This window comes from Rhinopithecus bieti, unplaced genomic scaffold (assembly GCF_001698545.2).
Source record: "Rhinopithecus bieti isolate Rb0 unplaced genomic scaffold, ASM169854v2 scaffold_641, whole genome shotgun sequence".
NCBI classification, from domain to species: Eukaryota; Metazoa; Chordata; class Mammalia; order Primates; family Cercopithecidae; genus Rhinopithecus; species Rhinopithecus bieti.
This window is the reverse complement of record NW_016803417.1, coordinates 4875060-4888460: the sequence shown is the minus strand read 5'-3', so window position 1 is coordinate 4888460 and position 13401 is coordinate 4875060. Positions and strand designations below refer to the sequence as shown.

The 13401-nt window shown below is 43.3% G+C and overlaps 1 protein-coding gene across 5 annotated transcripts in view; it reads left to right on the top strand.

Moving 5' to 3' along the window:
• DOCK8 (dedicator of cytokinesis 8) overlaps nucleotides 1–13401 on the top strand; it is a 249155-nt gene that overhangs the window by 216449 nt on the left and 19305 nt on the right. For all 5 annotated transcript variants that reach the window (XM_017883739.1, XM_017883759.1, XM_017883744.1 and 2 more), the window contains 6 exons: nucleotides 1151–1294; nucleotides 3191–3322; nucleotides 3780–3914; nucleotides 5361–5450; nucleotides 7930–8166; nucleotides 11229–11372. In XM_017883739.1, the coding sequence (XP_017739228.1) occupies nucleotides 1151–1294; nucleotides 3191–3322; nucleotides 3780–3914; nucleotides 5361–5450; nucleotides 7930–8166; nucleotides 11229–11372 (882 nt within the window). The remainder of the gene's footprint in view (nucleotides 1–1150; nucleotides 1295–3190; nucleotides 3323–3779; nucleotides 3915–5360; nucleotides 5451–7929; nucleotides 8167–11228; nucleotides 11373–13401) is intronic.

Sequence of the window (13401 nt, the reverse complement as noted above, 5' to 3'; positions counted from 1 at the left end):
CTTGGGAGCCTCCTCCTATATTCCTAAAACTACGTTACAGTATTGCATGTGAAGGGATAGGGCTATCTGTGACAACTATGGACTGATTGATTGCTAAGGTTGATTCACTTGCTCTGGTTACCAGGCCAGAAGGCTAACAGCTTTTAGTTCACAAGCCAGCTCTGCTCAGTTAATAGTGGCTGACTGAAGCACTATGCTGAAGAATTTTGAGACTATATCCAAGCTCTGGAGAAAAGTACTATAGTTGATTAGTTATGCCCGCCATGATTACAGCCATAGGAAGGAGTGGCATGTGTGCCACCTGTTTGTAATTCCTAAACTGGGAAGGTTTCCCATTTCTTCTCTTTTCCATATGCATTTCTTCCATAGCTGTGAGCTAAGAATGATCCTTGACCTGTCACGTATTCACTGCCAGGGCCAGTGCTAGGGTGAGGAGGCACTCACCCTCAGGGTCAAGCAGGTACCAGATCAGTACTTCCATGGCCGTAAAAGCGAGTACCTCTCTATTGTGTCTTGGATTTCTTACTTTTTTCACCCTGACCATGGTCTCTGCATGCTCTGCTAGAGGCTCTAAATGCAATGTTTTTGTAAAGGAAAAAATGCATGGAAACTAAATGTTCAGGAAGACACACACACACAGTAACTGCTGCAATGCCATGAAAACTTCCCTAATGAAGACAGCCTCTCTTGCTGTTGTCGTATGTCATGGCTATTTATCTGAAAGTCAACTCCAGAGTAGAAACATACTTCAGAAAAACACCACTGGAAGTCAGAGGTCCGCTTGGTGAAACAGGGAGTCTAGTTAGTGTTAATTGGCCTTTGCCTTTTGGAAACCAAGACACCAGCCCTGTGTCCTTAGGGTTGTTTCACTAAAGTAACTCAGCTGTTGTGACATTGAGGTAATTGTCCTTTATACAAAAATCTCCTAATGGTTAAAAGAAAACGTGAGGTTTGAAGACCAGTTGCTCAGTGTGCCCCTTCTAAATGAATGGCAGACTGATACTCTTGGGGTAGAGTTACAGACCTCGTTTAGTCACAGCCTTGGTAAGGATCTGCACACCAGCTTCCTGCTTTCCCCATTCTGGGTTCCTGTGGTCTCTTAATAGTCTGGTCGCCCTGTTCTCTAGGCTTATACTGTGGTCTCTTTCAGAATATTTCTTCCAATGTGCTGGAGGAGTCTGTGGTCTCTGATGACACCCTGTCACCTGACGAGGATGGGGTGTGCGCAGGCCAGTACTTCACCGAGAGTGGCCTGGTGGGCCTCCTGGAGCAGGCTGCAGAGCTCTTCAGCACGGTCAGTACCCAGAGGGCATCCCGGGGCCTGGCCTCCCACACTCCAGCTGGACTTGGGGTGCTGGGAACACCTGGTCTTAATGGCCCAGTCAGCCCCACTTCCTGAGGACACATGCCAGTGTGTGCAGGGCAGGGGATGGGCCTGGGGAGGACTTTGATGTATGCAAATTGCATGAGCTCCCCAAGGGAGCTGAGACAGCCTTTCATCACAGTGCTGGTCTGGCCTTCACTGCATGCTCATTGGCTGGGCAGCAGTTTCACTGTATTATTTCCATTTAATAGGGGTGGAACTAAGCCACAGAGAGGTGAAATGGCTTGCCCAGCGTTACACAATAAATGATGAGGCATGTTTTCACTCCCTCATTTTTCCTCTCAGAGAAAAAAAAAATAGGAACCACTGAGAGGAGAGAGAAGGAATACACAGTGTCTTCCCTCCTAGCCACTGTACAGTCTGAAGGATCATCACAGACCAGGACCAGCTTCCAGAAATGTGGGCACAGAGACCACTGAGACTCGTCTGGTTAACTTAATCTGGATCTAAATAATCCTAGTATATATACTAGAAAAATATATAGAGAGGTGAAGTCATTGAGATTCAGGGCAAAGAGGAAACACTCTTGTCTCTTTTCTTTTTTCTTTTTGATACAGAGTCTCGCTGTGTCACCCAGGCTGGAGTGCAGTGGTGCAGTCACAGCTGACTGCAGCCTCTGCCTCCAGGGTTCAAGCAACTCTCCTGCCTCAGCCTCCTGAGTAGCTGGGATTACAGGCATGCACCACCACACCCAGCTAATTTTTTGTATTTTTAGTGGAGACAGGATTTCACCCTGTTGGCCAGGCTGATCTCAAACTCCTGGCCTCAAGTGATCTGCCCACCTTGGCCTCCCAAAGTGCAGGAACTACAGGTGTGAGCCACTACGCCCACCTGTTTTCATTTTAATAATCTCCTTCCTCCTTTAAATTTTAAGCCAAGAAAGTATTCGATACTTTACTATATTTAGCTGACTCAATTTTATTTTCATCTATACTATACTCATCCTTATTTTCCAGTTTTTATTTCCAAGTTTCCTGTCTACGATTTTATGTATTTTAATTACTGTTTTAACTATCTTCTCTCTATTCCTGCTTTCCTTTTCAGGATTCAGAAAATGTCTAATATACTCTCATTTTTCCTCAAACTCAAGAAAATGAATTAGAATCCTCCTAACTCTCTGGAGGCATACATTTAGCATCTGGCTAGAGGAGGACCTCTGATGAAATTTAAATATACTAAAACTGCCTTTCTGAGTTGCTGTCAGTCCTTGCTACCAAACTTCTCTCCTGTTTTGGTTTTGTTTTGTTTTGTTTTTGTTTTCATTTTTGAGGCAGAGTCTTGCCTTGTCACCCATGCTGGAGTGCAGTGGTGCAGTCTTGGCTCACTACACCTCCAACCTCCTGGGCTCAAGCCATCCTCCCACCTCAGCCTCCCAAGTAACTGGGACTACAGGAGCATACTACCACACCTGGCTGATTTTAAAATTTTTTGTAGACATGGGGTCTCCCTGTGTTGTCTAGGATGATCTAAACTTCTGGGTTCAAGTGATCCTCCTGCCTCAGCCTCCCAAAGTGCTGGGATCACAGGCATGAGCCACTGCACTCAGCCAGTACTTTTTTTTTTTTTTTCCCAAATGCTCTTCTCCCTGCTTATCACCATATAGGACTACTTAGTGAGGTGTCTAGTTCAGTTTGAAGGCTACCACTGTCCCAAAAATGCTCAGATACCCCCCTCTTGCCCTGTAAAATACTGTGATACAACAATAAATTCACTCTCCAGCACATTGTTTGGGTAATGACCTCTGGTTGCTCTTCTTACGTTTCCAGTGGATTAAATTCTCTCTGATGCTCTTCTCCTCTTTCCAAGGGAGGCTTATATGAGACAGTTAACGAGGTCTACAAGCTGGTCATCCCCATCCTAGAAGCGCATCGAGAATTCCGGAAGCTGACACTCACTCACAGCAAGCTGCAGAGGGCCTTCGACAGCATTGTGAACAAGGTAGCGGGGGGAGGCTGGCTGGCAGGTCCTGTTACCTGGTGGCAGATGGCCCTATCCTACAGATGCTTAGCCATCCTTCCTCTCCAGGGAGTGATTTACCTTTAGCACATTGCTTTTGCTCTCACCTGTCTAACAGAAGAGGGCTGGAATTCCTCTAACAGAGGACCAAAATTCCAAATGTGAAAACATACAGCTTAAATTACTTTATAACCAGGAAATGTAAGAAATTTTTAAGTTTACTTAAAAGAAGGCCCAGGAATCTTCCTTGGGATTTCTTTTGTTGTTATTTCTGAAGTTTATTCCATAAGCATTCATTTTTTTAAGGAGTAATTTCTGTTTACATCAGCCGCAGGAGTAAAATGCTTTGTTAACACAATGAAAGACCCCTGCGCTTTGCAACTCAGTGGCTCCTCAGAATGACATAACTAAAGAGAGCTTTTTATATTTTGTTCCTCAGGATCATAAGAGAATGTTTGGAACCTACTTCCGAGTTGGTTTCTTTGGATCCAAATTTGGGGATTTGGATGAACAAGAATTTGTTTACAAAGAGCCTGCAATTACCAAGCTTCCTGAGATCTCACATAGACTAGAGGTAAGAAAAGTGATTCTGTGTGCTTGACCTGGTACACTTTACAAAAACAAGTTAGAGTGGGTCATTACCAAAAATAAACAGAGTTATGAATTCATCATTGATCTCTACGTAAAGATTTCCCCTTTGCATTTATAAAAGGCAAAGTAGAAAGGTATTAGGTGAGATCATGAGGTGATGTAAGATTTTGATAGTTTTTCCCTAAAACTCTGTGTATGCTTTTCACAGTTTGTAATTTTATATGGTGAATATTTATTTTCAAGTCTGTGCAAAATTCAATGGAGGTCATGTGCTTTCTTATCACCCTTTCCAAATGTTAGTAGTTTATACTAGTAGATAGAGAGTAATAGAGTTTTTCAACGTGAGGTTTATCATCTTGACTTTGAAGTAATCTAGCCAAATGACTGAATCACCCCTAGATAATGGTGAGGCCATCCTTTAGGTATCACTGGATGGCACCTGGGGTCCTTCTGGTATGGAGCTACTCGGCAGTAGCCATACCATGGGCAGTGGCCGGCCCAGCTCTAACCTGCCAGTGACATTTGGTCCACAGTATAATGGAAAAGTGTAGCATGTCATTAGAAGCAAAGCTGAAAGCATGGAGAAAAAGAGAAACAGCCTAGAGAAAGGTCAGGACAAAGGAAACACAGGTTGTAAGGGCCAAACACTAAGAACTCAGTCAAAGGTGCCTCCCCGAAAAAACCTTCTCAAGCACATTTGGGGATCTGGATGAACAGGAATTTGTTTACAAAGAGCCTGCAATTACCAAGCAGGACTGGGGTCCTTTGAATTGCTCACAATTAAGCAAAGATTCACTCCTTGGGTTTCATTGCTTTGAATTTGTGCCCTCCTATGAGTGTAAAACTTAAAACATTTGTGTTGCCTAATGACTTCTTACACTCTCCATCCATGCTAAAAAAGACAAGAAGGTTTATCCTTACTTGACTCAAAGAAGCCATTGCCCAGAGTGGCTGGGTGAGTTCCTCCAAAACTGTTTAGCACATGAGAAAAAGAGTGAGCAATTGACCCCAGACCACTTGGTTCCCTATATTGTTTCCCCTACTTATAATTAGAGGTATATATTTTATCTTCTTGTGCACTGTGATTTGCCACAATATGGGAAGCCTGGTGACCTCTAAGTTCCCAGGGTACAGAAGGCGAGAAGTAAAGAGTGTGATACCCCAGGAGATACCTCAGCAAATATAGTGATGTTAGCTGAATTAGAGGCCAAGCATACATCTTATAGGGAAGCATATACCAGTTGACAGTGCTATTTTTATTTTTGTCTTAGGAAATGCTGAACTTTGCTTATTAGCTCAGAGGGACTCTCAATAATCAGTGAGCATCATTCTACCGTGCACTTGTTCTAAACTTACTTCACTTCCAAGAAGACAAAGACTTGCATGATATTAAAATAACCTTTATAAACTATTGGTTCTTCTTACCTAGGCATTTTATGGTCAATGTTTTGGTGCAGAATTTGTGGAAGTGATTAAAGACTCCACTCCTGTGGACAAAACCAGGTTGGATCCTAACAAGGTATTAAAAAATTTACAAAAAATAACCGTCACGTCCTAAACCCCTTCATTCTCTACCCAAGAATACATAATGATCCCATCTATCTGGACTCTCCAAGTCACTTAAATGCAGCAAACCTTTTTGTCTAGAGTTCAACTACTAATTGGTCAGATCCTAAAGAAAACATAGTCAAAGGCAAGAATCATAATAGGAGCTACCATTTATTAAGCACCAGCTGTATATCTGGAACTGCATTAGGCCCTCTACATGTTTCATTTTATTTCATCCTACAACAACCCTTGGAAGTAGGTTTTGTTGTCCCTATTTTAGAGATGAGAAAACTGAGACATAGAAGAGTCAAGCACCTTTCAAGGTCATGCAAGTGGCAGAGCCAGTACTCAGACTTGGGGTCTGCTGCTTCTAAGCCCCTACTCTTCAGCACCGCTCTTTACTGCCTTTTTATAAAGCCTTTAAACTGTCCATTTCAAACATGTGAAAAAGATGCGAATTTCCCGGTGACAACATTTATTGGCTTCCTTCTTGAGGCTGCAAGTATTCCTTCCAGCCAACTACAGGATCACTGTGCTGTTGGGGAATGGTAAAAGGCCTTGAGTTTGGGTTTCCTCACTTTCACAAGAGGGCATGTCCCATTTCACCCCAAACTGGGTGTACAGTTCTGATGCTAACACTTCGAGGTAGCATCAGCTCCCACAGGTTAAAGGCTCAGTCCTCCTCAAGACCGCCCTGACTTCAGATGCCAGCTTCAAGCAGGACCCCCAGGCCACCCGCACTTCTGATCAGGCAGCTACAAATTTGGAAGTTTCTCTAACCTGTTAGCTTGAAAATAGGAGAAAACAAAACAAAATGATGATGATGATGATGATGATGATGATGATAATTTGGGAGTTTCTATGACACCTCTTAGATTAAATAATTCACTGCAATGACTCACAGAATTCCAAAAAGTACTCTGGTTACTATCAGAGTTTTATGGTAAAGGGTGAACATCTTTTTTGTCCCTCTATTTATGGCTTCCTGGCTCATCAGAGTGTTCTCCAACCAGGAAGCTCCACCAAGTATCAGTGTCCAGAGATTTTGTTGGGGTTTCATTATGTAGGCAAATTGAACACAATCTCCAGCCCCTCTCCTGTCTCCAGAGGTCATCCAGTTCCTACCCTGTAATCACAGAATTGGTCTTTTTGGTGACCACTTGGCATCCTGAAGCTGTCCAGGGGCCCAGCATGAGTCACCTCATTAGCATCACAAAGACACCCATCACTGAGGAAATTCCAAGTGTTTCTGAAGCTCTGTGCTAGGAAATGGAGACAAAGACCAGACATATTCTTTATTATACTGCAGGCTGATGCTGCCCACTCAGTCCAACTCACAGGCAGACATGACCATGAATGAGCTTTGTAAGTTACTGGAAATAATGTAAGTGCGAGGTATCATTAAGGACCCTGGGACAGAGGACCATTCGCCATCTAGCAAACCTATAAAATGAAAGGTCCAAACTCCCAGTTCCATCTTCCAGGATATGAGGAAGATTATGGAAGAGGGGAAGAATTGGCCAACTTAAAGAGTTTGTTTTTCTACATTTTTCAGAACACGTTCTCACTTAAGACACATTCCCAGGCCTAGGCTTGAAAGCAGTGACTGTGGTAAGAGTTTAGTCTTCAGACATACATGTCTGGGAGATGGAGTTGGCCGTGTGCCCAGTGATCTGTACATAGCACAAGCTGTGTAAGACGTGACCTCCCTGAGCCAAGGTGCCCTTTTCCCCTCTTTTAAAATTCCCAGGGTAGGTTGTGAGCATTTGGAATGAGAGTCTGAGCCCAGAATTACAACCAGATTTCATTGTACTAAATAGTGATTTACAGTCTGAAGTCAGTGACCCCACCCATCCCCTTCAGTGGGTGAGTGTCCCAGCATCTGGACTCATGGTCACTTTTTTTTTCTAAGAGGTTGTCTTCTTTAATGAGTACTTATTCACTCTGTGTTTGAGGGTGGAGGTGATGTGAGTGTGTGTTTAAATGAGGTCTAGGCAGTAAAATTCAGTTTAGGTGTTTAGTTTTATGAGTTTGGACAAACACATGTAACTACCTTCATAACCAAGATATAGAATAGATCTACCACTCCAAAATACTTCCCGTGCCCATTGCTAGTCCATGTTGCAGTAGTTTGTCTCTTTTGAATAGCAGTTTGCAAACTCTCATACCAAGGCTTCCACTGTGGACCAGTTTGCTCTGCTAGGAAGGTGTGGCCGGTGGCCCTGACTCTGCCCACAGGCACATTCCCCTCTCCCTCCTTGCAGCCCCTTCTCTCCTTGGGGGTGGAGAGGAGGAACTTCTGCTGGCCACATTCTCCCCTGCATCTGTAGCTTTTCTGCACCTGGCAGGGCGGTGCTGGCACGCCGTGTTCCAGCATGCCCCTTCATTGCGTCAGGGATGGCTGTTTGCAGAATAGCTCATCTTCTCCCTCCCTGCCTTTTCCCCCTCAGGCCTACATACAGATCACTTTTGTGGAGCCCTACTTTGATGAGTATGAGATGAAAGACAGGGTCACATACTTTGAGAAGAATTTCAACCTCCGGAGGTTCATGTACACCACCCCGTTCACCCTGGAGGGGCGGCCTCGGGGAGAGCTGCATGAGCAGTACAGAAGGAACACAGTCTTGACCACTATGCACGCCTTCCCCTACATCAAGACCAGGATCAGCGTCATCCAGAAGGAGGAGGTAATGCGCCCAAGGGAGTGGCCACCACTGGATGAGTGGGCCTGGGTGGCCTCCCAGGAGGACACACAAACCTCCTTCACAGTGGACTGGACCGAAGACAAGGAGGGATGCACTTGAAATATGACTATATGGTTGTCCTTTCACTCTCATGGTGCCAGAAAATCCCATTTAGGCAGCTACATATTTTATAGCACTATTGTATATTAAATATTTAAGATTTTTAAGTTATATCTTTAGTATAAGTATGTTTATATATTTAATTATAATATTTAATATATATTTCAATTATAAACTTGTACAACATATATATTTACATTTTAAATATTTTATATAAAATTTTTCTGTATTTAAAAGCTTAGAGGTGATTCAAGCATAGTTGTGCTGTTAATTATTGGAGACAGGACCTGCACATGGGCAGCCCCAGTGAGTTGGTGGTATGCTGTGGAAAAGGGCCACGTGAGGCAGACAAGTTCACTGACTAGCTTCTAGTCCCACCTTCCTCCTGTGATTTTAAACAAGCTACGTATCTTCAGTTTCTTCACCTATACATTAGCAGGAAAGACCTCTAAGTGCAATACAAGACTATACTCATTTTATTAGTAAGAGGACTGGTCAAGAAGGTCTCTCAAACCACAGAATTGTTCAAAATTCTATACACCATAAACAACTTATTATTCTTTAAAACGCATACATATACATTTATTTGTCATCCTTTTTATGCAGGGCCACAGACTTCTCCCTGACTATGGGTTTGCTGATCACACTTCAGCCTTTTCTTTTATAAACCACACCCATAGTGCTTTGTCGGTGATTTTCAGTTTTGCTTTGTGTAAGCAGAGTGAGAGCTTAAAGATCCTTGTTAAACAATTTGAGAGCAGAAGCCTTCTGGATTTTTATGATTTTTTTTCTCCCCTAGACTTTGACAGTGGTCTTGTGCACACCTAATATGACAGGAATTTTTGTAGCAACTCACTTTCATAATGTCTTGTCCAAGCACTTGGCTTGGTTTCCATAGAAACAACTCTTTTTCCTTCCACACCCATAGTTCACCAGTTTCTCCATTATCTAATTAGATTGGGTCATTAAAATAACAAGTATAACAGGCATAATCAAGTTGGTGAACAAACACAGATGAATTGTGGTGAATATACACCTCGTCAGGCAGAAGCAGAAATAGCTGAGCTAATTGGAGAGTTGTCTACCAGGTAGTGTTCAGCCAGGTAACCACATCAGGGTGTGGGTTTGAAAGCCTGAAGCAGTGACTCAGTCAAGAGGAGGTGGGTTTAGAAGCCATCTGCTGTACTTCCTATACTTCTTGCTTTGGACTTTTGAACACTGAGACATTCTAGGCATAACACAGATGTAAACTCATGGTGCCCAAAAGCATTTCAAAACCTTTTCTTTTCTTCATTCCTGCCTTCCTTTCCTTTCCTTTCTTTCTTTCCTTTCGTTCTTTTTTCCTCTCTCTCTCTCTACCTCTCTCTCTCTCTGTCTCTCTCTTTCTCTCCTTTTCATTTTTGAGATAGGATCTCCCTTTGTTGCCCTAGAATGCAGTAGCATGAACATGGCTCACTGCAGCCTCGACCTCCTAGAGACAGGGGTCTCAACTTTGTTCCCCAGGCTGGTCTCAAACTCCTGGCCTCAAACGATCCTCCTGCCTCAGCCTCCCAAGGTCCTGGGATACAAGTGTGAGCCACTGCACCAGCCTGAAGTTCTCTTGGCCATCCATAGTTCCCCAACAACCTCAACAACAGTTCTCAGCCATTTGCTGGGGCTATAGAACACAGTACCATAGACTGGGTGGCTTAAACAACTGAAACTTACTGTCTGCACAATTCTAGAGGCTAGAAGTTTGAAATCAAGGTGCCAGCAGTGTTGGTGCCTTCTGAAGGCTATGAGGAAAGGGTCTGTTCCAGGCCTGTCTCCCTGCCCTGTGGACAGTCTCTTCACATCATGTTCCCTCTGTGTTTGTGTCCAGATTTCCTCTTCTCGTAAGGACACCAGTCATATTGGACTAGGGCTTACCCTGCTGGCCTCATTTTAACTTGATTGCCTCTATAAAGACCCTATCTCCAAATAAGGTCACATTCTGAGGTACTGAAGGTTAGGACTTCAACATATACATTTTGGGAGAACACAATTCAACCTATAACATTCAGAAAAGACTCTACCCCAAACCAGCAGAACTTAGCAAATTGATTGATTGACCCTTAAGAGAATTCCATTTACTGGAAATTCACCCTCAGGGTGAGTTGGAGAAGGCACAGGTGATATCAAAAGCTTGTGTTATGACGGGGGAGAAAATCTTGAGTGCTGTGCTTCTAATGTAGCTTTCTGCATTATAAGTTGAGTAACATGAGGCTGTGCGCGGTGGCTCGTGCCTGTAATCTCAGCACTTTGGGAGGCCGAGGAGGGCGGATTGCCTAAGGTTGGGAATTTGAGACCAGCCTGACCAACATGGAGAAACTCTGTCTCTACTAAATATACAAAACTATCTGGGTGTGGTGGTGCATGCCTGTAATCCCAGCTACTCGGGAGGCTGAGGCAGGAGAATCGCTTGAACCCGGGAGGCAGAGGTTGCAGTGAGCCAAGATCATGCCAGCCTGGACAACAAGAGTGAAACTCTGTCTCAGAAGTAAATAAATAAATAAAATAAGTTGAATAACTTGCTCAATAATATGAAAGGCAACCTGACAGAGGAGAAAAAACATAGACTTTGAATATAGACATACCTGTGATCGAATTATGACCTTCTCCCTTACTACCTGTGGCATTTGTGGAACTTAACCTTACAAATCTCCTTTTGACTGTAAAATGGAGAGTATAAAGAGGTTGTTGAAAGGAGTAAATGATAAATGTATCTAAAGTTCCTGGAACATAAGAAATCAAGAAATGTTAGGCCCATCTTTCTTTTTAACCTGTTAAGAGTGTTTTAAATTACTCTGAAAGTCTTTCTCTAGCTGCCTCTTCAAATCTAGGTGGCCTTTCTATCATAGCTCCAGGCTTGTCCATAGCTTATGGGACCAGACAGTGACTTCCCTATGTTTGCGTCTCATGTTCAGTTTGTTTTGACACCGATTGAAGTTGCCATTGAAGACATGAAGAAGAAGACACTGCAGTTAGCGGTTGCCATTAACCAGGAGCCCCCTGATCCAAAGATGCTTCAGATGGTGCTGCAAGGCTCTGTGGGAGCTACTGTAAATCAGGTAAGCAAAACCAGAGGGTGGTAGTTCCTCTGGTTCTTATTATTTGGGTTGTCATTATACTTCTGCACCCTCCTTCCTTGGGGTTGATGAGGACTTTGATCCATAGACAAACACAGAGATGTTCCTACACTTAGCCTGAACACTTGTGAGGTTTAGAAGGCTTTTAGGGGGCCTCTTCCCTTTCATGTAACAACCCCAGGTAAAAAATCCTAGAGATGAGTGGCCCAGGTTTTAAGGAGTACCGTTTTCTCAGAGGAGTCTCCACTTCGGGGCCAGACCTGACAATATGATGCCAATCTGGAGTCCTATTGAAGAATGCTTAGTCATGACCAATACATGCAGAGTCATTGCAGGGCTTGAGACTCACCTACAAATGCCTATAGGATAGAGGGAAAAGGATCTAGAACATCCAACTCTTGGGTCAGTCAGCAGATGAACCCAGCATGCCAAGGACCTTGACAACAAGGAATGACCTGGAACCTGAGTTCTTAGGCCACTTCAGACAAGACTAGCTCTTCTTCTCAGACTTAGTAGAACCTGACTCCCAAGTTCAGCGTGGTGCTCAACCAGTCTCAGATGGAGGGAGTTACCAGCCTAATACCTCTGTCCAGTGGGCCTCCTTAATTCAATTCTAGATCTGTTCTTGTCCACACTTCCACACTCAGATATTCAGTGAGCATCATGAGTCTTTTCTCATTCAGCATAATTGGATTTCCCCACAAAAATTCTGAGCGTACTTGACATCAAGGGAGCAGAAACAGAGAAATGCCTGTTACATTCCCAAGATCAGGAAAAAAAATGAGGAAACTGTTGCCTTTGTAAATGCCAACGCTTTGATAAAATGGAAGACTTTCCAAGCCCACAACCATGGTCTATCTGTATACTATGGATATCTCTGACTCAACCCAGCAGTTATGCAAAATGATGTTTGCCACAAGGGCAACTAGACAAGTGAACAAAAATGAATAGATCAAAGCAATCCTGATTTTTAGAAAAGCAACTCAAAGCACATACCATTTGATGTAGTTGTATTACATTTATATATGAATGAAAATCTATTATTAGTAGTATTTGATTAATAAAATAATATTTGGGGCCAGGCTTGGTGGCTCATGCCTATAATCCCAGCACTATAGGTGGCTGAGGTGGGTGGATCACTTGAGGTCAGGAGTTTGAGACCAGCCTGGCCAACATGGTGAAACCCCGTCTCTACTAAAAATACAAAAATTAGCCAGTGTGGTGGCGGGTGCTTGTAGTCCCATTACTTGGGAGGCTGAGGCAGGAGAATCGCTTGAACCTGGGAGGTGGAGGTTGCAGTGAGTTGAGATTATGCCACTGCCCTCCAGCCTGGGTGACAGAGTAAGACTCTGTCTCAAAAACATCAACAACAACAATAAAAACATCAACAACAATAAAAAAGAAAATAAATTTGGGCTGTGTACGGTGGTGCACATCTGTACACAGCACGCCTGTACACAGCAATTTGGGAGGCTGAGGTGGGTGGATCACTTGAGGCCAGGAGTTCAAGACCAGCCTGGGCAACGTGGCAAAATCCCATCACTACAAAAAATACAAAAATAGGTATAGTGGCACACACCTGTAGTCCCAGCTACTTGGGAGGCTGACGTGGGAGAATCACTTGAGCCTGGGAAGAGGAGGCTGCAGTGAGCAGAGATCATGCCACTGCTCTCCAGCCTGGGTGACAGAGCGAGACCCTGTCTAAAAAACAAAAACAAAAACAAAAAACACACACACAGAGAAAATACATTTATACTTCTGAGTATTCTTCTAAAATTTCAGACTCCTCCTAAGGAATCAAAGTTTCCTGAGATGTCCAAGACCTTCCTTGATTCTTTTTTATTTCAAACCAACTACAAAAGAAAATGTTCAAACTAAGAAGTCACTCCAATATTTTCTCTCAAGCAATTTAATTTCCTTCATATATATATGTGTGTGTGTGTGTGTGTGTGTGCGTGTGTGTGTGTGTATATATATATATATATATATATTTTTTTTTTTTTTTTTCCAC